The 26,582-nt window shown below is 37.3% G+C and overlaps 6 protein-coding genes, 1 long non-coding RNA gene, 1 other non-coding gene and 1 pseudogene across 8 annotated transcripts; 6 read left to right on the forward strand and 3 right to left on the reverse strand.

The window, feature by feature from the left end:
* The first annotated feature begins 1,220 nt into the window (after positions 1 to 1,220).
* LOC9314677 (tryptophan N-monooxygenase 2) lies at positions 1,221 to 3,964 on the forward strand. The gene is made up of 2 exons (XM_021027596.1): positions 1,221 to 2,386; positions 3,086 to 3,964. Exons 1-2 carry the CDS (start codon positions 1,325 to 1,327, stop codon positions 3,716 to 3,718), a joined length of 1,695 nt encoding a protein of 564 aa, XP_020883255.1. The 5' UTR covers positions 1,221 to 1,324; the 3' UTR covers positions 3,719 to 3,964.
* Positions 3,965 to 7,431: 3,467 nt separating this feature from the next.
* Positions 7,432 to 8,100, reverse strand: LOC110229029. Its single transcript, XM_021027756.1, has one exon. It carries the CDS (start codon positions 8,098 to 8,100, stop codon positions 7,432 to 7,434), a length of 669 nt encoding a protein of 222 aa, XP_020883415.1.
* Positions 8,101 to 11,589: 3,489 nt separating this feature from the next.
* On the forward strand, positions 11,590 to 13,079 carry LOC110228989. Its single transcript, XR_002332511.1, has 2 exons — positions 11,590 to 11,902; positions 12,000 to 13,079. It is a non-coding gene; the product is annotated as an uncharacterized LOC110228989 (long non-coding RNA).
* Positions 13,080 to 13,821: 742 nt separating this feature from the next.
* Positions 13,822 to 14,499, forward strand: LOC9314678 (defensin-like protein 71). The gene is made up of 2 exons (XM_002878565.2): positions 13,822 to 14,134; positions 14,270 to 14,499. The coding sequence occupies exons 1-2, from the start codon at positions 14,056 to 14,058 to the stop codon at positions 14,416 to 14,418; spliced, it is 228 nt and encodes a 75-aa protein (XP_002878611.1). The 5' UTR covers positions 13,822 to 14,055; the 3' UTR covers positions 14,419 to 14,499.
* Positions 14,500 to 14,569: 70 nt separating this feature from the next.
* On the forward strand, positions 14,570 to 16,736 carry LOC9314679 (annotated as a pseudogene).
* LOC9314680 (chaperone protein dnaJ A6, chloroplastic) lies at positions 16,737 to 19,918 on the forward strand. The gene is made up of 8 exons (XM_021027597.1): positions 16,737 to 16,878; positions 17,366 to 17,484; positions 17,667 to 17,808; positions 17,909 to 17,966; positions 18,143 to 18,185; positions 18,509 to 18,557; positions 18,662 to 18,748; positions 18,854 to 19,918. Exons 2-8 carry the CDS (start codon positions 17,375 to 17,377, stop codon positions 19,703 to 19,705), a joined length of 1,341 nt encoding a protein of 446 aa, XP_020883256.1. The 5' UTR covers positions 16,737 to 16,878; positions 17,366 to 17,374; the 3' UTR covers positions 19,706 to 19,918.
* Positions 19,919 to 20,111: 193 nt separating this feature from the next.
* On the reverse strand, positions 20,112 to 21,386 carry LOC9314681 (mediator of RNA polymerase II transcription subunit 18). The gene is made up of 5 exons (XM_002880394.2): positions 21,276 to 21,386; positions 21,041 to 21,140; positions 20,905 to 20,962; positions 20,473 to 20,829; positions 20,112 to 20,385 (listed from the first exon to the last, which is right to left on the reverse strand). Exons 1-5 carry the CDS (start codon positions 21,315 to 21,317, stop codon positions 20,283 to 20,285), a joined length of 660 nt encoding a protein of 219 aa, XP_002880440.1. The 5' UTR covers positions 21,318 to 21,386; the 3' UTR covers positions 20,112 to 20,282.
* Positions 21,387 to 21,439: 53 nt separating this feature from the next.
* On the forward strand, positions 21,440 to 21,513 carry TRNAI-AAU. Its single transcript has one exon. It is a non-coding gene; the product is annotated as a tRNA-Ile (tRNA).
* An 892-nt stretch (positions 21,514 to 22,405) lies between these two features.
* On the reverse strand, positions 22,406 to 26,560 carry LOC9316509 (tRNA (cytosine(34)-C(5))-methyltransferase). The gene is made up of 15 exons (XM_021027594.1): positions 26,287 to 26,560; positions 26,126 to 26,214; positions 25,896 to 25,962; positions 25,689 to 25,804; positions 25,448 to 25,514; positions 25,312 to 25,360; positions 25,065 to 25,150; positions 24,721 to 24,980; positions 24,563 to 24,618; positions 24,378 to 24,463; positions 24,205 to 24,297; positions 23,788 to 24,109; positions 23,189 to 23,703; positions 22,856 to 23,090; positions 22,406 to 22,772 (listed from the first exon to the last, which is right to left on the reverse strand). Exons 1-15 carry the CDS (start codon positions 26,470 to 26,472, stop codon positions 22,570 to 22,572), a joined length of 2,430 nt encoding a protein of 809 aa, XP_020883253.1. The 5' UTR covers positions 26,473 to 26,560; the 3' UTR covers positions 22,406 to 22,569.
* Positions 26,561 to 26,582: the final 22 nt, after the last annotated feature.

Genomic DNA, 26,582 nt, shown 5'->3' on the forward strand with positions numbered 1-26,582 from the left:
ATAATCGATGTGTGTAGGCCCACCACTATATTTGACATTGACATGGATATGAGTAACTTCTTCCTTCTCCAACGACCAAAACATCAATTCCACGAGGCATTTTGGCAGGTGAAGCGTACCAGTATTTTTCATTGGTAACCAATTGTTAATACATATTTTCACCTTTTTCAAACAAGTAGACTAAAGAATCAAGAAGATTTTTTCGATAATAAACATCGTGTACTTTTGCTTATTTCATTCTATTATTTTATACATCAATGTAATTATGTTTATTTTGAAAAGTATGTTAAAAGTTTATGTAACCATGGTTAATATATTAAAACAGACGTTAAAAACACATACTCGACTACAAAAATTCGACAAATTTAAAAGTAACTGACACCCCTAACGTCATATAATTTCAAATACACATATTGTATACCGATATATGTGATTTACTTTGATAGAGTATTTTCATATATTTGTTCATGTTAAGAGTTTACACCACGGATAAATTAATCCATACATAGGAAACACTTGTCTATAACTACAAAGAGCTGAAGGGACATTTATTGTTATCCCCAAAGAAAGGCATATCATGTTCGTATCGATTATTGAATATGACATAATGTAGAGAGTAGAGACGAATCATTTATGAAGATAAATCAAACGACCTACCAAAAAAAGATATACTCAAAAGATATGTAATGTAAGTTCAGTCACTTAAAGCTACCATTTGGTTGCTACATATGACAGTAATACAAAGAGCATCTACATTAGACATTTTAATGTGAGTTTGAGGAGTTATCTCATTTAAAGACAACCAAACATTTTAATAATTGGATTGATGAGGGAAGACACCCACATTAAAATGTCCAATGTGGATGGTCTAAGTAACCAGAGGTCGATTGAACAAATTCAAGAAGTTGCTGGATCGAATAACAGCTGATACGGAACAAAATATTAAATATTGATCCGGATCTAGAGAGATGTATGAATTTCTGCCTCTAAATTTTTAGTTTACATATTAAAAAAAAAAACAAAAACAAATTGTCTAGTTACTTTGGAGTGCATATATAACATGAGGAATTTTGGCAGGTCACCAACAAAATTATTTAAAAAATATGAATGATTATTATGCAATACTATTCTCTTCTAGTTGCATTTTTGTGAAAGTTAACCCTACAAAATTCAATATGGTGACACTCATCACTAGAGACCAAGTCGGTCCAACATCTATACCTTCCACATTGCTTCCTCCCCACCACAAAAGGGTACTATCGTCATTTTACATGTACCTACCTGTGTTAATGTGACATTATAAATAACAACGAAATAAGGAACCATGCAGAAACAAATACTACTAATTGTTTCTCCTTCTCCTTCTCCTTCTCCTTCTTCCTTACAAATGGATTCTTTAGCTTCAAACTCTTCGGATCTCGGGACCAAGTCAAGTCCCGGAACGTCGTCCTTTACCAACATGTATCTTCTCACAACATTTCAAGCCCTTGTAGCCATTTCTCTCTTGATGATTCTCAAGAAATTAAAGTCATCTTCACGAAACAAGAAGTTGCATCCTCTCCCGCCAGGACCCACCGGTTTTCCAATTGTTGGAATGATTCCGGCGATGCTTAAAAACCGTCCAGTTTTCCGGTGGCTCCACAGCCTCATGAAGGAGCTTAACACGGAGATAGCTTGTGTGCGTCTAGGAAACACTTACGTGATCCCTGTGACATGTCCTAAGATTGCACGTGAGATTTTCAAGCAACAAGACGCACTCTTCGCGTCAAGACCACTCACTTATGCTCAAAAGATCCTCTCCAACGGCTACAAAACCTGCGTGATCACACCGTTTGGCGAACAATTCAAGAAGATGAGGAAAGTGATCATGACGGAGATTGTTTGTCCGGCGAGGCACCGATGGCTACACGACAATAGAGCTGAGGAAACCGATCACTTGACCGCTTGGCTTTACAACATGGTTAAAAACTCTGAGCCAGTCGATCTCCGTTTTGTTACGAGGCATTACTGTGGAAATGCAATCAAGAGGCTTATGTTCGGGACGAGGACGTTCTCGGAGAAAACCGAAACCGATGGTGGACCGACTTTGGAAGATATCGAGCATATGGATGGTATGTTCGAGGGGTTAGGGTTTACGTTTGCGTTTTGTGTATCGGATTATCTACCGATACTTACGGGATTGGATCTAAACGGACATGAAAAGATTATGAGAGAAGCTAGTGCAATCATGGATAAATATCACGATCCTATTATTGATGAGAGGATTAAGATGTGGAGAGAAGGTCAGAGAACTAAGATCGAAGATTTTCTAGACATTTTCATCTCCATCAAGGACGAAGCTGGCCAGCCTTTGCTTACCGCTGATGAAATCAAACCAACCATTAAGGTACATAGCCTTTTTCATATTTTTTCACATATACATATTAAAAAAATTAAACCAACTGTTACTTTAGTTATATAATGTTGAAGTAGTGGAAAATTCTAATGTGTTTTAGAAAATATGCGTTGAAAAGAGTAATTCAGTTTTGGTAGATAAAATGTCATTACATCCATTACAAAGTATCGTTGCTAAAAAAAAAAAAAAGGCAAATCCACCAATATCCCTCAGACTCATTTTTGTGTTTATTATAAATATATCATAAAGTTAAATATGGTGAAAGTGAAACATAAAGTCAAATATCCATGTTGACTCATGACTCATGAGTCCACTCATGGAAAAAAGGTTTGGCTTTTTTGGAGTTAAAATGGCAGAAACTTATTGGGAGTTTTATGAAGGAAAAAGTGGAGACACAACATCTAGAAAATAAAAAATAATAATAAACAAAAAAAGATTGTGACTCTATTTTGCTGTCAACAAATAAAAAGAACAAAAACAATTATTTTAGCAATTTTGACACTAAAACAATCTAATATCCAATAAAATCTTATGTATATGATAAAGTCATGTTGACCCACGAGTCCATGCATAGAATAGTAAACCGATAAGAATCTTTATCTTTTTGGTAATAAGAACAAGAATCATTTATTATTTGTCACCTTGCTTAAACTAATAAAAATCACATGCATGTATATATTAATTTTATAGGAACTTGTAATGGCGGCGCCGGACAACCCATCAAACGCCGTGGAATGGGCCATGGCGGAGATGATAAACAAACCGGAGATCCTCCACAAAGCTATGGAAGAGATCGATAGAGTCGTCGGCAAAGAAAGATTCGTCCAAGAATCCGATATCCCAAAACTTAACTACCTTAAAGCTATTATCCGAGAAGCTTTCCGTCTTCATCCCGTCGCCGCCTTCAACCTCCCACACGTGGCACTCTCCGACACGACCGTCGCAGGTTACCATATCCCTAAAGGAAGTCAAGTTTTACTTAGCCGTTACGGTCTTGGTCGTAACCCTAAGGTTTGGTCTGATCCACTTAGCTTCAAACCGGAAAGGCATCTCAATGAGTGTTCGGAAGTGACTTTGACGGAGAATGATCTCCGTTTTATCTCGTTTAGTACCGGAAAGAGAGGATGTGCTGCTCCGGCGTTAGGTACGGCGATAACCACTATGATGCTCGCCAGGCTTTTGCAAGGGTTTAAGTGGAAACTAGCCGGAAGTGAGACACGTGTCGAGCTTATGGAATCGAGTCATGATATGTTTCTTTCGAAGCCTCTGGTTATGGTCGGCGAATTGAGATTGTCGGAGGACCTTTACCCAACGGTGAAGTGAGGCGACGGTGAAGTGAGGCGACGGTGACGTACGGCGAGGAAATTTCCGTATATATTATGAATAACTCAAAAGTTTAGTGAATCATAAACCAAACTTTGTTCGGTTTTGGTCCTTTTTGGAAACACTTGACTTGTGTTTCCTCTTTGCTTTTTTCTATATATATTAATTTTGGTTTTGTTTTGATAAGAAAGGTATTCACATCGAGTATCTCTTTTCTTCCTTTATAAGAAATAAAAATTTGAGTATTTCTGTCATAAATTCAAATTCCTTTTTTTGTCATTTGGGTAGACAAAATATTACTTAATAGCCACGGCCCTATAATGCATGTTAGGATTGAAAAAGAATTAAAAAATGACAATTTTCATACCAGAGCCACTACCATGTTTTTATATTAACTTGGTTTTTGACAAAGTTAAATCCAGTTTTTGCAAGCAAACGACTGTACGGTTAGTTAGGAGATCTTTAGGTACAGTACAATCATGTTATCTACATATTCCGCGTTTTGTTGATTTCATTGATGCTACACTTAAAGAAGGAAAAATTAATAAAAGAATTAAAAATATGTTGTTATATAAGGTTTAACGGCTAAAAAGTTTAGATTTAACGGCTAAAAAGTTTAGACAACCATTACCAACTCTAATTAATGCAAATTTAATTATTATATTTTGTATTTCTGTTGTATATGTATATAAGAGTGTTTTAAAGAAAGAAACTTACAAAACAAATTCACATTAACGTAGGAGATTGTGAAGAATATTGATTTTGTTGTTTATCTCGTTTAGTACTGGAAAGAGACTAAGAGAGGATGTGCTGCTCTGGCGTTAGGTACATCGATAACCATGGAGGATGCAGAATAGTTAGTGTTTTGGCAAAAATAATCGATTCGTGAGAGTCTACGGAAAACAAGAAAATAGTCGAATATAATCTCTTTATTGATCAAAGTATCGATTGCAAAATACAAGAATCAAGGCACAATGAATAAATTTATAAATCCTAGTCGTGTTTTAGAGTTGAGTCGTGTGTCTTGCCGTTTTTCGTGGTCTCTTGTGTTTGCTCTCGATTTCGTCCCCTCTTTCGTCGAATGGGGCTCCCCTTTTATAGAGAAGTCTTGGCGATTCTAATCCTCGGGGGATCTGGATTTGAGCAACCGCCCTTCACGTGATAAAGTCGTCTCCGATATTCTCTCATTAAGATTATCTCGAATATTCTTTTCACAAGATTATCTCAAATATTCTCTTGATAAAGTCAACATCTTGACAGCATAAAGTCGTTTATAGAATCTGGTTACGGCCCGTATTGATCCGGTTTTGATGGACTACGGCCCATATTGTCATGATTCCCACCGATCGCGGCACATGTCGATCTCTCATAGAATCTTCTAGAATATTATCGATTATTTTCTCCATTTACATAAATCAACATATTTATGTTAGAATTCATGTCTTATAATTTCGATGGTTAAAATTATACCCAACAACTTGCCCCCCACTCTCTATTTTCTTAATAAGAATTTAGAGAGTAGTTTAGACAAATGATAATTATTCTCCCAAATTACCTTTAATAAGCCAACAAAATTTCAAAACTTAACCTTACCTTGGCAAAATTAAAACGTTGAACGTAGAGACAACAAATGTCTTTGGGCCCATCATGTTTTAATGCCCACGTTGATTACCTTTTTAAGCGTTGATACACTTTGCATCAATTGCTCTCCTGTCCAAATATTTTGTATTTTAACACTGGGCTTCGGCCCATTAGGACAAAATAACGAGACCATTTGAAGAGACAAAGTGGTTATCACTTTTGACTGTCTTCTTCCGTGAACCCTAGCCGTTCATAGCAGCTGACGCTCCATTTTTTTTTTTAACCACTCCACAAGTTCATCAAAAATCCCTCTTATTCTCTAGCTTCTTCGAATTTGAACTTTGTTCTTCCGAAATTTGTCAAAAATATTTCAAGATTTTTGTAGCTTTCAAAAAAGACATTGCTTTTGCTAATCCATTTTCGCTACAGCTTATTAAGCCTTTGATTTTGGTTTCTTGCAGCAGATTGTTCACCTTTGGATCGTGTCCTTTGGATTTATCATACCTTGACACGTTTTATGTCATATGACACGATTTTGCCTCGTGCCCGTGACACGTTTCATGTTATGTGGCGTGATTCTATGTCGTGACATAATCATTGTCTTGTGCACGTGAGTTGTCATATAACAATTTTTAACATGTAAAGTGGTTAAACCACGTAAAATCGTTAAACCGTGTGAAGTAGTTACACCATGTGAAGCAGCTAAACCACGTGAAGTAGTTAAATCATGTGAAGCAGTTAAACCATGTGAAGCAGCTAAATCACGTGAAGTAGTTAAACCACGTGAAGTAGTTAAACCATGTGAAGCAGCTAAACCATGTGAAGCAGCTAAATCACGTGAAGTAGTTAAACCACGTGAAATAGTTAAACCACGTGAAGTAGTTTTTTCCTCATGTCACGATATCATGATCGTGCCCCGATTTTTTTTTAAATATCGTGACGCAATTTCTTCTTCTTCTTTTTTTTTTGTTCCGAAATATCGTGACACAATTTCTCTCCGTTTTTTTTTTTGAAGATATCGTGACATCATTTACTTTATGTTTGTATCGTGAACCATGTTTCGTGACACGGTCTCACGACATGGTCACTTCATGTGACGTTAAGTCATGCTCACAACATTGTCACGTGTTTTCTGGGCTCATGTTACGAGTTCCAGCTTTTGACAAAGACGTCTCGTAACGTTCCGCCTAACTGTTTATATGGACCGTCTTGTTAACAGTTTTCTGCTACAAACGTCACAATATTTGTTAGCAAGTATGTTGCTGTCAAGTTGACATATTTGTTTTCAACAATCATGTTAACACGGAAATCATTCACGTTTTGTAGCGACGTCTCGCTAATAAGCGGTTTGTAGCGAGTGTTTCGCTGGTAAACCTTTGTATTTAAGTAGCATTTTTTGGCTTGTATTCGTGGCACGCTTCTTTGTCTCGTGACACGCTTCGTGACACAATTTTTGTCGTATACTTAGAGTACTATTTGTATCTTGTGTTCATGAAGTGATTCGTGTATCGTGACACGATTTAGGTCTCAAGGCACGATTTATGGTTTGTGCTCATGATGTTATTAATATTATATGCTCATGACATTTTCTATGCTTTATGCTTCGTGACATGATTTATCTTTCATGTCTATGAAGAGCACTTTCTAGTAGCGAGCGTCTCATTTACTGTTTTCCGTATTTGAGCACTTCACCATAATAATTTTGTTTACGAGTGTTTCGTTGTAAAGTTTCCATGTCTCGTTCATCACCCTCAGGCGGACACAAGACTTAGGAAATTTTGAAGCGACGTCTCGCTATTAGGCGGTTTTAGCGAGTGTTTCGCTTTCAAACCTTTCTATATGGCAAACAACCTTTAAGTGGCAACCATATTATTCTTCAGGTTTTTGGCAAACATCTCCCCAATAGCTTAATGACTTGGGGTCGTGCCCTCTATCTCTTATTGAGCGTGTAAGACATGTCTTGTCGATTATTTAAAGAAAGATTTTCAATTTTATTGAAAATTTTGGAAACGATGATAAAAGTCTTTAAAACCAAACGATAATGGGGTATTAAACCTTAAAAACCTGAAGTAAATGTAAAGTAGAGTTTCTTCAAATGAAGAGAGTCATTCTTGTAACTGCTACAAGTGTTGTCATTTGCCTTTTAAGGTTGTTGGATAGCACGATCGTGCATTCTCTTGATCACCGGCAATTTCTTTCACCCCATAAGGTGTAGAAAACTTGATTGTTTGGTGAAACGTTGATGGTATTGCTCCTATGTCGTGAATCCAAGGGCGTCCCACAATTGCATTATATGCAGAGGGACAATCAACTACCAAGAACTTTGTGTGCTTGTTAATTCCTTCCGCGTATACCGGTAGTGTCACCTCGCCTATGGTTTGTTTCACTTCACCGCTGAATCCAATGAGGGGCGTGGATTTTCGTGTTAATCCGGCTTCGTCCAAGCCCAATTCTTTGTAAGCTTGAATGTAGAGAATATTGGTAGAGCTTCCGTTGTCGACTAGAATTATTTTCATCAAACAGTTAGCAACCGTCAAAGATATGACTAACGCATCGTGATGCGGGATTGACATGTTGTATCCACCTGTTGGGAAGCTTATGGCGCATGTTGGTGTATCTTCTTGCATATTTGTTCCCTTGCTGTGAAGGTTCTTGACAGCTCTGGTATTCCTTTTAGCAGCAGAGTGGGTTATTCCACTCACTTCTGAACCTCCTGAAATAACATTGATGACTCGATCATGTTTCGGAGGTGAGATAGGGGCGGTTTTGGTGACCGCTTGTTGGTCGTTTTGACTATCCATTCGATTTCAAGTTCTATCAGATAAGTACTCCCTCAAGTGACCTTTTTTTAGCAGCTCGTTTACTTCCATTCTTAACATGATGCAATCTTCAGTTCTATGACCATGATCGTTATGAAATTCACACCACTTTGAGGTATCTCGTTTATCGTCAGGTGCCTTCATTTTTTGAGGCCATCTTACGGTTCCACCCATCTCTTTCAATGCACCAACCAAGTCCGTATGAGAGATTGAGAGGTTACTGATGTCGGGTCACATCGATGATACACGTTTTTCGCCGTCTTCTCTGCTCAACGGTCGATGGGTGCTTCGATTGTCATTCCTGGTGCTTTCGCTTCGAGGTTTTTGGTAAGGTTTATCTTCTCTACAAGATCTTTCATTCCTTACGACACGAGAGTCAGAACGTGGTGAGTGTCGGTAACGATAAGCTGAATCTTCCTCCCACTTTATTTGTGCCCATGCACGAGAGAGGACATCCTCCATAGTTCTACATTGATACTTTGTTAGTTCTTTGTATAAGTCGCCGTCAGGTAACAAACCCCTTTTGAATGCTGAGATAGCAGTGGACATGTTGCAGCAGGGTATTGACACCTTCTCTTTATTAAAGCGTCTCACATAGTCACGCAACGGCTCATCACGCTTCTGTCGTATCTCGTAGAGGTCATCAGCTGTCTTCTCCAGGTTTCTACTACTCACGAATTGCTCAACAAAAAGATCTGTCAATGATGCAAACGAGTCTATAGAGCCGTTTGGTAAGTTGATAAACCATTGAAGGGCAGCCCCCGTGAGACTTGAACCAAAACCCTTGCACATGGTAGCCTCTCGGCATTCTCTTTGAATAGCTGTCGTAAACATTCGTTGCTTGTACTGCGCGACGTGGTTACCCGGGTCGGATGTTCCATCATACATCTTCATAGCTGGAAATGTGAATTTCCTTGGCATCTCAATGAGTGCGATTTTGTCAGAGAATGGCGTATCAGCGAACGAATGTAGGGTACTCTTACGTATTGGTGCTGGTACCCCAGGCAGTCGTTCAATCATCGCTTCTACCTCTCCAAGGCGTTTTGAGAACAGTGCTTCAAGATAAGCAGTTTCTGCTGACCTAATGATCGGTTCGGACTCAGCTCCTACGAAGTGTGCCATGTTCCTGGCCGCCGGTAGGGTTAAATTGTCTTCTCTACCAAGATCGTCACGGGTTTCCCTCGTGTCATGATTTGTTACGTCATGCCCGTGACGAAGAGTCTGTGGTCGTCTATTCACCGTTCCTGGTGTCACGTGTTCTGACCTAGGTGTCGCGTTAAGGTCTTGCATTGGATTGACGTGCACGCCACGATACCTGGAACTAGCCTCTGTCAAAACTCTCCCCGCTGTCACCAGCGAAGCGTTCTCCTCCCTCAGCTTGTGGTTATCTGCCTCGATCTCTGCAAGCTTATGTGTTGTCTCAAGTAGTTTAGCGTTCAAAGCTTCAAGCTGAGCCGAAACGTCACGATTCGCTTCGATGTTTGTCGTATCTTCAAGTCCTATCATCTCACGTAGTTTTTACTCTTGCCCCCCTCCTTCTAACGCCAATTGTTTTGGCAAAAATAATCGATTCGTGAGAGTCTACGGAAAACAAGAAAATAGTCGAATATAATCTCTTTATTGATCAAAGTATCGATTGCAAAATACAAGAATCAAGGCACAACGAATAAATTTATAAATCCTAGTCGTGTTTTAGAGTTGAGTCGTGTGTCTTGCCGTTTTTCGTGGTCTCTTGTGTTTGCTCTCGATTTCGTCCCCTCTTTCGTCGAATGGGGCTCCCCTTTTATAGAGAAGTTTTGGCGATCCTAATCCTCGGGGGATCTGGATTTGAGCAACCGCCCTTCACGTGATAAAGTCGTCTCCGATATTCTCTCATTAAGATTATCTCGAATATTCTTTTCACAAGATTATCTCAAATATTCTCTTGATAAAGTCAACATCTTGACAGCATAAAGTCGTTTCTAGAATCTGGTTACGGCCCGTATTGATCCGGTTTTTATGGACTACGACCCATATTGTCATGATTCCCACCGATCGCGGCACATGTCGATCTCTCATAGAATCTTCTAGAATATTATCGATTATTTTCTCCATTTACATAAATCAACATATTTATGTTAGAATTCATGTCTTATAATTTCGATGGTTCAAATTATACCCAACAGTTAGTCATAGGGATAATATTTTTTCGTAAGCCAAATACAAAAAGAAGTTTGAAAATATATATATCATCATAAATGATAGTTTCAATAAAAATACCATTACAAAAAAAAGAAGACAAAATGAGAAGAAAAAAGGTAAAGTAAACATTAAAACTAATGTAATTTAGGTTGTGTTAAACAATAATAATGAGATTTAACCTAGTTTAGTGGGCCAATTTTCATTTATAAAATTAATTGGGCTAACATGTTGTAGTTTTTTTTTTGTTGGACTATATTTTAGATACATATTTGATGGGGTCAATAATATTTTGGGAAAAGTGTCAATTTATAAAAATTAACAAAACTTAAACTATTTTTCTAAAATTCATGGGTGTCAATTGACCCCATGGTTACATACTCTTTCTGCCACTGGCGACAACCACCTTGATGCTTGCGGGGCTTTTGCAAGGCGTTAAGTGGAAATTAAACTAGCCAGAGGTCATACACGTGTCAAGTTTATGGAATCGAGTCATGATATGTTTCTTTCGAAGCCTTTGGTTATGGTCGGAGAATTGAGACTGTTAAGAGGATCTTTACCCAACGGCCAACGGTGAAATGAGGTGAGGTAAAGTAACGTTCGGTGATTTCTCGAGTAATATCATGATATACTTAACTGCAAAGTAGTATATACGAAGTCGATCTACAAGGACCAATAATACTCTAAAGATTCGCGAGACTCGTTCTTAGCTAAAACGACAAAATGTTTGTTGGTTTTTATGTTTGCAAATAAAAATGCAAAAGAAATTAAACGATTAAAGTTATATAATAAAAACATTGAGCCATAAGATATTTCAGATATCAATGGTTAATGGAGATAACAAAATAGGAAGTCAACAATAAAGAACTGTTTTTGAACATGAACACAAAATTAGACTAATCCTCTTTCAAGAAATATAATTAGTCACTGAACTTGACTACTCATTTGCAACAATCTAGTCAATTTCGTATTATCAAACAAGTTCATTAAGTCCAATGTGCGTTCTAACATCAACTTTTATTGGTTAGAAATACATTCCTCAATTCAAATTCATTCAGACACTTTTTATGCATAAAAATACTTATAATCTAACACATGGTGATCAATCATATTTTAACATTAAGAACATGTGAATCAAAGAAACATAAAGATAGAGAATTCCTAACCAACAATAAAATCATCAAACTACTGAATCCCCTACTTAAAACCCTAAAACCCAATATATATTATTAAATTAGTTTGATGTTCTAGCTCTCATCTTAATTTATCTACTCTATCTAAATACCCCTAAGAGCACCTCCAATAAGAGGTTTTAGTGTAAAAATTCTGGGGTTCTCTTGATTAAAGAGAATAAAAATAAATCAAAAAGCCTAATTATGAAAAGAATCGATTCTCTTAAGAGAGTTTTGGGAACAAGAGAGACGCTGACGTGTCACGTTGTAATTGGCTGATTAATTTAACAAGAGAAAAAAAAAGAAGCGTGTGTTTTCATTTTTTTGTCTTCGTGAAGTCTCAACCGCGTCTCCTGCAACCTCTTCTTCTCTCTCTCTGTTTGGTTTGACCGGAGTTTATGGTGGAAGTACGATCAAGATCACGGCGAACGGAGGTATGCAGATCTCTATCTTCTCCTTTGCTTTTCTGCTCGAATAGATTGGTTAAATTAGGGTTTTATTTGGGGATAACGATCATGTGAAATGTTGCAGAGCAATTGGGTCTAGCAATTGGTTTCTATACTCTGTTGTGATTGAATCTGAATCTGGTCTAGCAGAATTTGATCCAAGTAGCTCTGGAGTTACCAATCCTCGTGTTGATATTGATGGGACTGTGATATGTTCTATGCTCTTAATTTCTGTTCCTGGAATCGTTATAGCCTTGTGTGTTATGTTATAGGCATGGAACATAGGAATGTGGTGCTTTTGTTTTAGTAGGAATTGTTAGCTTTTGACTATTTAGAGTCACAATCTTTTTTTGATGATGTTGTTGGAAGGTTTTTGGTTCTTGTTGTATCTCTTTAGAATGTGAAAAAATTGCATTGTTCTGTTGTTGAAATTGTTAGATTTGGTTTATGTTTTCGAATCGTAGGATCAAACCGATCAATAGCTTTGATGATTGAAATCGATTCTTGCTCTCGTTTTTGTTTGATCTTTAGCAATTGTAGCATTGTTTATGTGATTTTTATGAATTAGAAACTTTGAATCAAGAACAAAGCTTATGAGATTCTAGTGTTGTGGGTGATAGTTTCGAATCGTTGAAATTCACCTTTGTTTGTTTTCAAGAAAACGATTTAATTGACGTCATAGAAACTCTAGTGATTCATGTTGTTTCTTCTCCATGGTCGTGCTTTGTGAGATTTGACAGAAGCTAGATTTATTTATTAAGGTTATGCATTGACTTTGCTCTCTATATGGGTGAATTTGATTTAGATTTCCAAATACTAATTCTATGGTTTGTCAAACGATTTTCATCTTTATCTCTCCATTTACATGGCTTAAGCCTCCTGCTGAGCTTGAGAAGAGGAAGCACAAGCTCAAGCGTCTTGTTCAGTTTCCTAATTCCTTAAGAATTTTTTAAGCCCCAGGAATTTCATGTAAGAATTTGATTAGGTTTTTGAAGTGGGCAATTGAAAAAGAAGAGATTAATTTGATTTATCTGGAGAAGCTAGGCGGCATGGGACAAAACCATTTGCTGATGTTATCTTTTGAGAGTGTCATTTTGAGAGTCAAATGTAACCCAAATTTTTATGTGCATATGCAAAGCATCTTCTTATGTGAATGATTTCTCCATATGTCACACAACTAGAACAAAACTTAAATTACATCAACCACAAAACCATGACTTCTCTCCATATATTTCTTTCTCCAGCTCACAAAATTTGATCAAGTGTTTTAAGAACCAAAACATATAAATTTGATCAAGTGTTTTAATAAACCAAAACACTTAACCTAAACACATAAATTTTATTTAAACACAAATTTTCAAAACATGATTTAAAAAAAAAAAAAAATTTAAGAACCCCACTTGAGATGCTACCATTGGACTGTGAATTTTTTTTTAAAAAAGCACAAGTTCTCATCTAACAAATCTCTAACATTTATCTTAAACAATTGGAGAGAGCTCATGGGGAGCTCTCACCATTGGAGATGCTCTAAACCACCTATATAATTTAATTTTTTTCTTTACAAAACTACTATTATTATGTGCAACATGCCTAGCTCCATTGACAATGTTTATAATTTATATAATAATATTTAATAAAAAATTTATTAACTTTTTCTGGTAGGATAAGAATTTTTACTTTTTTAATATATTAACAAAAAAATTTAAGATTAATTGTGTAATCTATTAAGATATGTTTTAAATGATAAATAACTTTTACTTTTTCGAATATATAATAATATTATTTTTACTAATATATATTATTTTTTATTAATCAGATAAGATTAAGAAATTTTCTATTTGTATCTATTTTAACAAATTAATCTTTGCATGTGGCAAAATCTTATGTTTTACTTGACACGTGTCGTGATCACGTGAGTTAACAATTTTGAAAACCAAGCTTTATATAATAAGATACTAAATGATATTTTTTGTAAGATCTCTTTCTATTTAATGAGAATCTTCTCAAACTTTACAAGTGTAGGTTTTCCATTTATCTCAACCCCTTTAGTTCAAAACCCTTTAACAGGACGAGTCATATAAATAAAGCATATAATCGGACTTCTTATTTTCACAGAAGTATTAACAATAAGAAAGAAAATAATGACTATGACAAAAGCTTTTGTGATTTTTATTCTTGTAGCAACGTCGTTGTGCAACTCCAATGCTTTGCCTTCATCGGGTATGTTGTTATCGTTCATCTATCTTTGATCATTTTATCGAGTAATTTTTTTCAAAAATAAATTAGTAAAACCGATTTATATGTATATGTGTGCGTATATATTTATTTTTCTTTAACATGGTTGTATTTATGCAGTTGTCAATGGATTTGGATATGATTATTGCATTGCAAAATGTTCAATAACTTTTTTAGATGATGTATGCAAGCCGGTGTGTATAAGCAAGGGGTACTCAGATGGAGGGTGTATTGGAGGACCAAAACTTAAATGTTGTTGTAAGAAATGATAGAAATCAATAATCTTTATAGTAAACTAGCGATTTGATATCTTGTTTGTTCTTGGATGAAATAAAACTAATCTTATTATACTTTGATAAGCTTAGAAAGTCTTAATAATTTCACAAAAGCTTAGCATTATCCTATGGATATGAGTGTAAGAGAGAGTAAAATTACTTGTTTTGCACAGCGGCTTTAAATCATACCAAACCGTTTAAAAATAATCTAAATTCGAGATATACCAAACCGAAATTAAAACGAAACCGAAACGGAAACCAAAATTACCAATGTCATCGTCGATTCACGGGGGACTCATATCCTCTCTATCACTTTTAGGGCTTTTTTCTTTAGTCGAACACACTCTAATAGGCTTTTCGTGACTTGTTATCCAAGTTTCCGCTCTATCAGTATCACCATTGATTACGGTACAGAATTCTCTGTGTTCGCTTCTTCTCTATATCTCCTCTGTTTTCTTCGATTGAACCCTTCGAAAGCAACGACCTTTTCCAGGTTTTATACAGTTTCCTTTGCCTTTTTGGTTTAGTGGAAGAAGAATTTCGTATCCTCTGTGATGGGCACTGTTTATTTTCTGTGAAATTAAAATTTTCTGACTCTGCTTCTGTTTTAGTATGTGTTGATAATCCCCAAACTCATCGTTTTTTTTTTTAATTCATGATTGTTTCTGCAATTATAGATTAAGAAAGCCAGATTTTGAGGCTTAAAACTACTTGATTGTGTAACTTGCAGGTAGTGTATTCAGCTAAATATGTCTCTAATACAATTTGGAAGTACTTGCATTGCTCAATGGAGTACTATTCGTCCTCCATTTGCACCAGTGAGATCAAGTCGCCAACTAAAGTATGATTTTTTTTTAAGTCTCTGGATTGCATTTTAGTTCTTGATTTACTTGGAGGGTTTATGTGATTTCTAGACTAACTTTGAAAGAGCATCATTATAAAGTTCTTTCCTTTTGACAATCTTACAGTTCCATGATCCAAATAAACTGTTTGGGTGCTTCAAAGTCGAGTATGTTCTCACATGGATCCTTGCCTTTCTTGTCAATGCCGGGAGTGTTAAGAAATAGGCGCAATTGTAGAGGATCTCGCTTCATTGTTAAAGCTGATGCAGTGCGTGTTTTCTATTTTCTAGCCAGCCTTTGCAGACTTGCTTAGATCATTAATGTGTTATCATCTATATTGCTTATGAGTGATTGATTGTGTGCAATTCTAGGTTTACTATTTAGTCCTCGGAGTTTCGAAAAACGCAACCTTATCTGAGATTAAAACCGGTATGTTTTCAGTTTTTCTGTTATGACTTGGTACTTTTAGGTATGGCATTGATTCGATCTTCCATGCTCTTTTGTTTCAGCTTATCGGAAACTGGCTTTGAGTTACCATCCGGATGTGAACAAGTAAGTGTCATTTATCAAGCTTGTGGTGTTGTATAGATCTTGAGAACGAGATTATAACAACATTGACACTCATGAATCCCTGCTTACACAGGAATCCTGATGCAGAAGAGAGATTCATAGAAATAAGTAATGCATATGAGGTCTTATCAGAAGAGATGAAATCTCATTACGATAAGTATGGTGGTGAGGCTGGAATGGAAGACATTAGGGCATGGTTTCAAAACGAAGAATCCGAGTTTTATTCTTTAAAGACTCTTAAAGCCAAATGCACCACATGTGGCGGACTAGGTCAAGTGGTTTCATCAGCAAGTGCTCCTCTTGACGTGAACCAACAAGTCATGACTTGCTCTTCCTGTAACGGCACTGGAGTGGTACGTGCTCTGGATGATGAAACGGATAAGTCTCAAGGTATCGGCTGGGGTTGATTCCGGTAGCTGGTTAAGAGTGAGAGGACAAGGCAATGACGGCGAGGCATCGGGTGATCTGTTTGTTGTTATTATAAAGGAATGATACCAATATAGTCTACATTTATATCGATGCGATTCTAGGGACGACAATGAAAGTACCGGCAGGGACACAAACGTTGCTGGTGATGGCGAAAAAGGGAGTGCAAGTGGAGATACCTAAGCGATTGAGCAAAGAAGAGAAGAAGCTGATTGAGGATATGAGCAAGAACAAGACTAGCTAACATCTTGTATGATATCTAAAAACTATATATTATATTAAAAATGAAATATTGGAGATAATACCAACAAAGTGAGATATCATTATCACTAACATTTAATTGAATTTTCATACTTATTATTCATTTATAAATTTTGTTTAAGAAAATGATTCCATTTATATACATTCTAGATTCCTCCTATGCCCTGCAAAGATCCTATAATAGTTAATTTTCTTGTCATAATAAAAAAGGATAGTAAAAAAAAAAAAAAAAAAAAAAAAAAAAGGGGGCTACGTTGTTCTAGCGAACTCCTTTCATTCGTTTTCTCTCTACTCATCGCTTTTCTTATCTCTCTCTCGGAGCTCTTCCTTCTTCCGTCGTCTACCATTGATTACGGTAAGATTCGCCTTCTTCTACTCAATTTCATCATCACTATATACAAATTAATCTATGTGTCTTCTCTGCCTCCGTTAGTGTTTTTTTTTCTACGATTGAAACCATCGAAACAATTCAAGGTTTTACACAGTTTCTTATGCTTGTCCGGAGAGGGCGAAATCGCGTCTTCTGAAATCCGCCCAGAAACTCTCCGCCGCTTAATTTTCCGCGCATCTCGGATTTCGATAGAAATGTTTTACCTTTTTTGGTTTTAGTTTGATGAAGAACTCTTATGTGTTGTGATGGTTATTGCTTATATCTTCTGTGAAAATTTGATATTCTTGTTCTACTTTGATTGAAGTATGTGTATTCAATTGAAATTGATATTTCTTAAGTTTGAATTTTTGAAATCTGTTTGTTTTTGGTTGCTTTCTGCATTTTTTAGAGTTAAAAAAAAAAAAAAAAAAAACAGATTTTGAGGCTGGGAGCTATTTTAATTGTGTTGCAGGGAGGTTAAATGGCTCTAATACAATTTGGAAGTACATGTGTTGCTCAATGGAGTATTCGTCCTCAATTTGCTGTGAGAGCTTATTATCCCAGCAGAGTCCAATCAAGTCGCCAACAAAAGTACGATTTTCTGATTTAAGTCTCTGGATTGCATTTAGTTCTTGATTTACTTTGAGGGTTTTGATTTAGTTCTTATGATTAGCTTGTGGAGAAACTAGTTAAGTTGGTATTATGTGATTTCTAGACAAAGAGTTTTATATCTGAAATAGCATTAAAGGTTTGCCTTTTCACAACCTTTACAGTCCCATGAGCCAAATAAATTGTTTGGGAGCTTCAAGGTCGAGTATGTTCTCACATGGGTCCTTGCCCTTCTTGTCCATGACGGGAATGTCTAGAAATATGCATCCTCGCAGAGGATCTCGCTTCACTGTTAGAGCTGATGCAGTATGTGTTCCTATTTTCTTCCCTTTGCAGAATGCGTATATCTCAGCTTCTCTACTTATTACGATTTTGGTTGCTTTTGGGTGATTGTGTGCTATTCTAGGATTACTATTCGGTACTCGGAGTTTCGAAAAATGCAACCAAATCTGAGATTAAAAGCGGTATGTTTCCGTTTTTCTGAATGTGAGAGATTCCATTGTATATATAGATGGTTTGCATATGTTCCAATGCATCATCAAACCCGTAATCTGAATTCTTTGCTTTGCGCTTCTTGTGTTTTATTTTGACTTGTACTTTTGGTATGACAATGATTTGCTCTTCTTTACTCTTGTTTCAGCTTATCGGAAGCTGGCTAGGAATTACCATCCGGATGTGAACAAGTAAGTGAAAATCTTCATTTGATCAAGATTGTTGCTGTATATCTTGAGAACAAGAGGATAGGATCGACACTCAAGTAGAAGATATGGACCTTGATCTCTGTTAGCTAAATGTTAGATATGCCAAAAACTAGATGACTACAAACCTTGGATTATGTTTTTTCCCAGATTGGGAAAACCAGCTACTTTCAAAACTCATAGGCATTAGCAAAGTACAGACGGGGAAATATGAAATGCTCAGAAACCGCTTGTTTTCCTTCAGTACTTATACTTATAAGATAGAAAAGTGTTACCGTCTTGTTTACATGTTTATTATGTACTTACAGGGATCCTGGTGCAGAAGAGAAATTCAAAGAAATAAGTAATGCATATGAGGTAAAATGAAACCCAACTTCTCCTTTGTTTCTACTATGCAAGTTCGAACTTCAGAGATGCTTTTTTAGCCTTTTGAGACTAAAGAACAAAATTTTGTTCTGCAGGTCTTATCAGATGATGAAAAGAAATCACTTTATGATAGGTATGGTGAGGCTGGACTTAAAGGCGCTGCTGGAATGGGTGGCATGGGGGTACGTTGTTCAAAACACAGATTTACAGATTTATTCTTTATAGACACTCGAAGCCAACTCTCTGATCACTTCTTTGTTTGTTTTTTTTATATTACCTTTCATCAGGATTTTAGTAATCCGTTCGATCTATTCGAGTCATTATTCGAAGGCATGGGTGGGATGGGAGGAGGTGGAATGGGTAGAGGTTCAAGAAGCAGAGCCGTGGATGGTCAAGATGAGTATTACACGCTAATCTTGAACTTCAAAGAAGCGGTTTTTGGAATGGAGAAAGAAATAGAGATATCACGGCTCGAGAGCTGTGGGACATGTGAAGGTTCAGGTGCAAAACCGGGAACCAAACCAACCAAATGCACCACGTGTGGCGGACAAGGTCAAGTGGTTTCATCAGCTAGAACTCCTCTGGGCGTGTTCCAACAAGTCATGACTTGCTCGTCCTGTAATGGCACTGGAGAGATCTCGACGCCGTGTGGTACTTGCTCTGGAGACGGACGTGTGAGGAAGACAAAACGGATAAGTCTCAAAGTACCAGCCGGGGTTGATTCAGGTAGCCGGTTAAGAGTAAGAGGGGAAGGCAATGCAGGGAAGAGAGGCGGGTCACCGGGCGATCTGTTTGTTGTTATTGAAGTCATACCAGACCCGGTTTTGAAACGAGATGATACAAATATTCTCTACACTTGCAAGATATCGTATATCGATGCGATTTTAGGGACAACATTGAAAGTACCAACAGTGGATGGGACTGTAGATTTGAAAGTGCCAGCAGGGACACAACCTGGCACGACGCTTGTGATGGCGAAAAAGGGAGTTCCGGTATTGAACAAGAGTAATATGAGAGGGGATCAGTTGGTGAGAGTACAAGTGGAGATACCTAAGAGATTGAGCAAAGAGGAGAAGAAACTTATTGAAGAGCTTGCTGATATGAGCAAGAACAAGACTGCTAATAGCACCAGTAGATGATTAGAAACACGAAAATTTTGACATTGAAAACGGGAATCTATATACATATACATTTTTCTACCCTGGCTTGTGATATTTGGAATGACTCTTGAAAAAAGAGGAAGCGTTAAAGAAGCAAGTGGAGGAAGATGATTGTTGTTGTGGTGAAATAGAAGAATTTTTTAGAATTCACTTTTTGTGGTTCGAATTAAAAAGTTTCAGCTTAACTAAGAATGATCAATCTTTGGTCTCAGATTCCTCAAAGACATTGATTTAAATCATGTTTGAAGCTTCTACCAAAATACAAATATTCTTAAGCTGGTTGACACAATACTCTAAAATCAAAGCTTCAAAATGTTTTAATCTAGTGGCAAGTGACAACAATTAAACATCAAATTACCAAAAGGTTGAGAGAAGAGAAAATATCTTAGGCAAGTTGTGATTTTTGAAGAAGCTAACTGATCTCATTAAAATATTCAACTCTAATGGTTCACAAGATTCTACAACCATTGTGTGATTTGAAAAAAAATTGACTAGATTGGACCAAAAGATCTAACATGAGAGAACACAAAGAACAGTTGCTTTAACTTCAAACTTCTTACAATGTAGTACCTCCTCCATCCGACATAAGAGATGCGGCAGCCGCAGCAGCGGTTGGCACAACCCCAGTGGAAATAAACGGTTTCGACAAGTGAACAAGCCTGAAAAGAAAAGGAATTGAATCATTGATGAAGCAATATCAAAGAGTTGTAATATAGATTACGATGGGTTAATGAAAATGATCTTACGGGGCGAGAAATTCACAGAAAGATGAAACCGCAGCAGCGACTTCACTGTAATTCTCAGGTGTTGCAGGAGCTGTAACATCAACAATCTGCATCCCAGGTGTTACAGGAACTGCCTCATCTATAGCATGAACTTTAGGCATCTTATTAACCGAAGATACAGAAACACTAATGTGCGCAGTCCGTTGGAAATGAAAGGCGAATCCGACTTTTAGAAGCTCATGGTCTAGTTTATAACCAAGTGCATAGAACATACGCAAAGCATTCTTGCTTACTTTACTTTCAATCATAGTTCTAACCATAACAGAGATTTGATCAGCTCCTGCACCTCTCATCGGACCACCAACATGTTTAACCGTCCTACGATTCCTTAAATTAGATTCCTTTACATGAAGCAAGAACATATACAAGAAGAAGAAGAAGAAGAAGCTTTACCATGTGGGTTCTGGTTGATCAAGATCACATAACAGCCTAACTTCTGAAGACACAACACCTGAAGATTCACAAATGTGAGTTATGATTCATACGAAGCTTCAAGTTTCTGATTTTTTGCCAAAGGAAGTGGCTTTACCAAGATTTGGGCCACTTTTTAAACATAACTCATGAACTCTTAAACGTTCGCGTTTAACACCACAAAGACCTTGAAGAAGAATCTCAAGCGCTTCAACATGCTGCAAAATCCCAGAAGAAAGTCTAATCAAATTCTAAATTTTTCAACCCTAGGGTTTAAATTTGGCTAAAAGCTGACACATGAACTCGAAAAAACTTGGAATTTGTTCGTCAATCAAAGAAAAAAAAAAACACACCTGTGTCTCAATGATTCCTTGAACCACACACTCCATTGACATTGTTGATCTATCACAAAATCTCCAATTACAAATCTCGCGAATTTAACACTGGAGAATTTTAGCTGTTTGAGAGAGTACCAATTTTGTAGCTATATAGTTTTAACTTGTTGTGTAAACATAATGGCCTATTAGCTCAGTTGGTTAGAGCGTCGTGCTAATAACGCGAAGGTCACAGGTTCGATCCCTGTATAGGCCATTTCTTTTTACTTCGGTACTATATCCTTCTCCGATTTAACAGTGGAGAAATATTGCTTCTAATTCGATTATGTTACAGTTTACTGTTCAATTTCGATTTTGATCTGAGAGTGACCTGGTTTGACTAGAGAGTGACTGGATTTCTTAGAATTTGGAACAACAGTGTTAGAATTCATCAGTAGATCTTAGGTAAAATGATCCCTAGTTAAGGCGAATTGTTCGATTTGTTCGTCGGTCACATTGTAGTGTGTACATAGCAATGTGGCTGCTTTGATTAGTGACATTCTTGTTCTTTTGCTGTGAGCAGATATAGAGCTGTTACAAGTGCGTATTACAGAGGTGCTGTTGGTGCAATGTTGGTTTACGATATGTATGACACAGCGAGAAAGCTGCGAGCACACGCAGATAAGAACATTGTCATTATTCTGATTGGTAACAAGACGGATTTAGAAAATCAGAGATCGGTTCAGGTGTGGAAGATGCCAAGGAATTTGCAGAGAAGGAAGGGCTTTTTTTCCTCGAGACTTCAGCACTAAACTCGACGAATGTAGAGAACTCTTTCAATACACTCTTGACTGAGATCTTCAACACTGTGAACAAGAAGAATCTCGCAACTAGTGAAAATCTAGGTGATTCGAACAAGGCTGGATCAATGGCTGGAAAGAAGATTGTTATTCCAAGTCCTGCACAGGAGAGCCCCACTAAGACCACATGTTGCAGCTCGTAAGTCTTCTCGATTTGGTCCATTACAGTTTAGAAGAAAATCAATTTTTTCATACACTTCAAAAATATATATTCTTGATTTGGTTTTTAGATAGTGACTTTTTTTCTTGTATATTCATTTGGAATCTGTTGTGCAAGCATCCCTTTGTTATCAAAACTTACAGATTCTGGAAATATAAAAGAGGTTTAAAATCTTTCATTTTTTGTCTGTCTTCCCATCAAAAGTTATCATGATGACACTTATACGAAAAAGAATTTGGAGGTATTGGATGGGATATTAGGAATAGTCAAAACTACAACAAAGGAGTACAATTTAAAGTAATGATGGAGGGCTTTAAGCCGTCTCCATAGCTTGAGGACCGCCCAAATCGCCATTGCTTCCATTTACTGAACCACCTTCCGTTTTTGGTGTTTTCTCGGCAAATCTCTCTAGCAGCTCCTGGCAATCTGCGGCAGTGGCCATAACAGCCAAACTAGCCTTCCCTCTCCAGCAACTGATGGCAATTGTTGACGCATCCACTTTCACCGGTTCTTCACCTGAGGTACCAGCAAAACCATAAAAATCACATCCTACATGATCAAATTCAAATGTATATCTATGAAGACCAATCAATACGCACCATCGCTGAGAATCACCACGCAGCTTCCCATAACAAGGTCAGTTGCTTTCTGGGCCAACTGTGGATTGACGAAATCCAGAAACTTGATTGATTTGTCTTGCAGAAGAAGTTTGAAGTCTGCCATTGGAGTATAAAGTACTTGTTTGGTAATGTATGGAAGGATCACAGGTAGTCCCTCGGATGATATACGGAATGGGCACAGTGTGCTTGAACCTTCTTTTGCCGATTGTCTCTCCTGCATTTCAATTAGTTGCAAATATTCTTAAGTTTCACTTCTGCAGTTTGTGCTTAATCAACCGAAATGACAAGTGGAGAAAAGAATTCTGTACTTACAAACATTTTGAGGCCAACAGAAGCGATCTTAAGCTGCTGCCCGACTGCAAAATTCAACTGAAGAACTTCCTTAACCGATTTTGAAACGTAGTAAATCCTCTTTACGCTGCTTGTGTCGTTGTTTCTTGCCACGAGATGACCATGCAATGGAAATGCTTCATCTTTGATACCGTAGAATTCCTTGATGCCATTAATGACTGTTTCATCTTTTACGAAAACAACAGGGTCAAAGCCTTTCCACTTCCCTTGCATCGGTACTTTTCTCTTGCCTCCCACATTACTCGAATTGGCTTCTTTATCTTCTGTGATGCTTTCTCCTTCGGTGATCTTCTTCTCAGGCTCCAAGCTATCATCTTTCTCATTGTTTGAATCTGCTTCAATAACTTTTTCCACTGCACTCTCATCTGGTACAGCAGCATCCACTGTAACAACAGATTCTTTACTCAGAGACTTTTCTGTCGAGTCAGTAGACTTAGCAGTTGAGTTCCTTTTCGTATTTGGTTTCTCCTGAAATTCTGTGAGTAAACTATCGATAAGTTCTCCAGAACCATAGGTGTTAAAATATGAATCTGAAGTCCTTCAAAAAAAAAAAAGTTCACCAGGCAAGGGAGAAATTTTTTGAAGGACCGCAATGAAGAAGGCTCCGGTGTTCTGATCATGAGGCATTATCCTCATGCAACGTTCAAGTGGAAGATCAGAGACTTCCTCAGCTTGTTCATCAGGAGTAGCATCCACCACAGGAACATCTGCTTCTTTGAGTCCATCTTCACAGCCGTTAACATCACCGTTCTCATTCTTCTGCGTGGTTTCAGTTGAGTCCTTGAGGTTTTTCCCAGAAGGAAACATGCTCACAAGAACTCCCCCTCTCCGGTTTTGTGGGACATCTTTGTAAGAAGTAATCCACCCACCTTTATCACGCACCTGAATCAAACAAAGACAAGGTAAAACAAGATGAGTAATCCCATCAGATTCTAGAGATGAGGTTTGGTCACTCGTTAATGAAGGTAGAAACTGACCTTCCATTTCTTAAGACCTGGTCTTCGTATAAGTTCAGGAAGCTTATCGGAAACATCTAAAAGTTCAACAGAGTCTCCACACCTCCTTAGGATCTGAAGTTAAGCAAGGTTATTACACGGTTAAAGCTATAACAGGTTTCTAATGAAAGGTGAAGAAGTTGTTTGAAAATTACCTCAGCAACAACAGCTTCGTCCTCCACTGGGTTCATTGAGCAGGTTGAGTATATCATCTTCCCACCAACTTTCAACAGAGATAAACCTGGACAAGACCAAGCAGACATGTTTACGATAGGCGGATCATTCAACAAGTAATTTCATGGAGTTAGTTGAGACATATTATAAGAAAGGAAAAAAAAACCTCTCATAGCAAGAATAATCTGAAGGCTATGAAGTCCATTGCCCATTCCAGAGTTCCTGTACATAAACCAAAAGGAATAAGAAATTCAAGAACCAATCCCATACAATATAATGCAAATAACATTGCTGATAGGCGAAAAGTGTCAAAGATGAAAATACCATTTGCGCCATATGTCTGGAGCCTTGCGCAGTGTACCATCACCACTGCACGGAACATCACATAGAACACGATCAAAGGCAAGTTGATTAATGGGCATATTTTCACTTATTCCTTTCTCGGAAGCTCGGGATTTGTTCAAACGGCAACCAGGAAACTGTTGCCCTTCATGATTTGTCACTATCAAGTTGGATGTGCACATTCTCTTAGTTTGGTGAATGAGAAGGTTAGATCTTTTAAAATCAACATCATTAGCCACCACCTGGTTATTTAGGGAAGAACAATCAATTATCTATCTACCTAAAACCAGATTTAGAAAATACAAGATATAAATTAGAATACAAACCAATCCATTAGGTAGAGATCCTGGTTCTGATGCTTCATGTATAATCTCAAGCAGCTGAAATGTTTTGGAACCCGGTGCAGCACACACTGTTGGAGAAAAAGATAATAGATCAGTATCCATTGACCTCTTACTTTCCCGGAAAGCGGATATAGTCATGGTCGTTTCTTCCTTTCGCAAGGCGGATACTTCTTTGAGCCCTTTGAAAATTTCTAGGTCTCAAAACAATATCAAATAAAAATTCACTCACTGTCAAGTACAAAATGATCTGAATGTACGTCTAGGAAGAGAGGAGGTACCTGAATGATTAAATTAAACGACCCTTTGTAAATATTAGCAGCGACAAAGCAATGTTAATTTTGGAAAAGAGTATTAAGCTATCTTACCATGCTAACAGCTTCCTGTCTGGTTATGTTTCCAACTTCATTTTCTAATTTCAGAAATTCATGAAACCTGAAAAGCCCCAATGAAGAACCCGTCATGTCATGGGTATAGCACAACAAATACACTAGTTCCTTAAACATACACAAAGTAGCCAGAGTAACTAGAATGCTTAGAGAGTGACATGAATTCGTTATCTAATAATATGAAGTGACTAGGAACACTCATATGTTAGTGTAAATGTACCTCTCAAGTGTCTGATTTTTTCTAATCTCCTTTCGAGAAAAATTAGAATGCCAAGCGAGATTCTTCGGATACCAAGGCAAGGGCTTAATAGCCTCCAATTCACCACCTTCTATAGCCTGGAAACCAACATCAATGTGAGATAAATAGCTATCCAGTTACAATAGAAATAGAGACTACAAAAATTCCAATTACAAACACTGAATTTACCTCAGCCTGAAGTGATTTCATAAAGTCATTCTCCAATATCGATATAATCTCATCGCAAAATTGGCCACTGCAATTCATAAAAGAATGAAAAAACGAGAAGCATCTAGTTAGCAATTGCAATCTTGAGCCAATCCTAGTTCAAAATATAAACTTTAACTCAACCCTAAACCCTAAACCTCATTGAGACTAAGAACAAATAACAAAGTGAAGAGAAAATAAAAAAGCATTACTTTGAATTAACCCTAAACGCAGCAGGTAAAGGCTTACGAAGAATCTCCATGAACAAATCCCACTCTTGTGCTTTCACAACCCCTTGTTCCTACAACACATACACACAAGAGTTAGAATCACAATAAACAATGAATCCAATACAGAAACACGAATAAGTTACCTTGTAATATTCCTCGAAATTAGGGTTAACAGTGACAATAGGTTCCCAAGTAGGTTTTTGTTCCGGTACGGCGTTATCGGAACCATCAACGGAAGCTTCGGATTTGGGTCGTTTCCAAACATTCTCTCTGCTTTCTTTGAAATCTTTTCTCTGAGAACGACCTCTGTGTCTTCCTCCTCTTCCCATTTTTCGTAGCTTCCGTCGAAGAAAACGAAAAAGTTCGATTTCCGCCGCCGGATTCGAAAATTTCACGGGAACTGATGAAGTGAGAGTTGTCTCAATGAGTTCAGGGCTTT

Source organism: Arabidopsis lyrata, assembly GCF_000004255.2.
Source record: "Arabidopsis lyrata subsp. lyrata unplaced genomic scaffold ARALYscaffold_4, whole genome shotgun sequence".
Taxonomy (NCBI): domain Eukaryota; kingdom Viridiplantae; phylum Streptophyta; class Magnoliopsida; order Brassicales; family Brassicaceae; genus Arabidopsis; species Arabidopsis lyrata.

Excerpts from the sequence above, each read along its gene's own strand:
- LOC9314677 (XM_021027596.1), top strand. The coding sequence starts at position 1,325 with ATGCAGAAACAAATACTACTAATTGTTTCTCCTTCTCCTTCTCCTTCT. Across the intron at positions 2,387-3,085 it reads AAATCAAACCAACCATTAAG|GAACTTGTAATGGCGGCGCC; the intron begins GTACATAGCCTT and ends TTAATTTTATAG.
- LOC110229029 (XM_021027756.1), bottom strand. The coding sequence starts at position 8,100 with ATGGATAGTCAAAACGACCAACAAGCGGTCACCAAAACCGCCCCTATC.
- LOC9314678 (XM_002878565.2), top strand. The coding sequence starts at position 14,056 with ATGACTATGACAAAAGCTTTTGTGATTTTTATTCTTGTAGCAACGTCG. Across the intron at positions 14,135-14,269 it reads CAATGCTTTGCCTTCATCGG|TTGTCAATGGATTTGGATAT; the intron begins GTATGTTGTTAT and ends GTATTTATGCAG.
- LOC9314680 (XM_021027597.1), top strand. The coding sequence starts at position 17,375 with ATGGCTCTAATACAATTTGGAAGTACATGTGTTGCTCAATGGAGTATT. Across the intron at positions 17,809-17,908 it reads TCACTGTTAGAGCTGATGCA|GATTACTATTCGGTACTCGG; the intron begins GTATGTGTTCCT and ends GTGCTATTCTAG. Across the intron at positions 18,186-18,508 it reads TACCATCCGGATGTGAACAA|GGATCCTGGTGCAGAAGAGA; the intron begins GTAAGTGAAAAT and ends ATGTACTTACAG.
- LOC9314681 (XM_002880394.2), bottom strand. The coding sequence starts at position 21,317 with ATGTCAATGGAGTGTGTGGTTCAAGGAATCATTGAGACACAG. Across the intron at positions 20,963-21,040 it reads AAAAAGTGGCCCAAATCTTG|GTGTTGTGTCTTCAGAAGTT; the intron begins GTAAAGCCACTT and ends GTGAATCTTCAG. Across the intron at positions 20,830-20,904 it reads GATCAACCAGAACCCACATG|GACGGTTAAACATGTTGGTG; the intron begins GTAAAGCTTCTT and ends AAGGAATCGTAG.
- LOC9316509 (XM_021027594.1), bottom strand. The coding sequence starts at position 26,472 with ATGGGAAGAGGAGGAAGACACAGAGGTCGTTCTCAGAGAAAAGATTTC. Across the intron at positions 26,215-26,286 it reads ATTTCGAGGAATATTACAAG|GAACAAGGGGTTGTGAAAGC; the intron begins GTAACTTATTCG and ends TATGTGTTGTAG. Across the intron at positions 24,619-24,720 it reads CCAGACATATGGCGCAAATG|GAACTCTGGAATGGGCAATG; the intron begins GTATTTTCATCT and ends GTTTATGTACAG.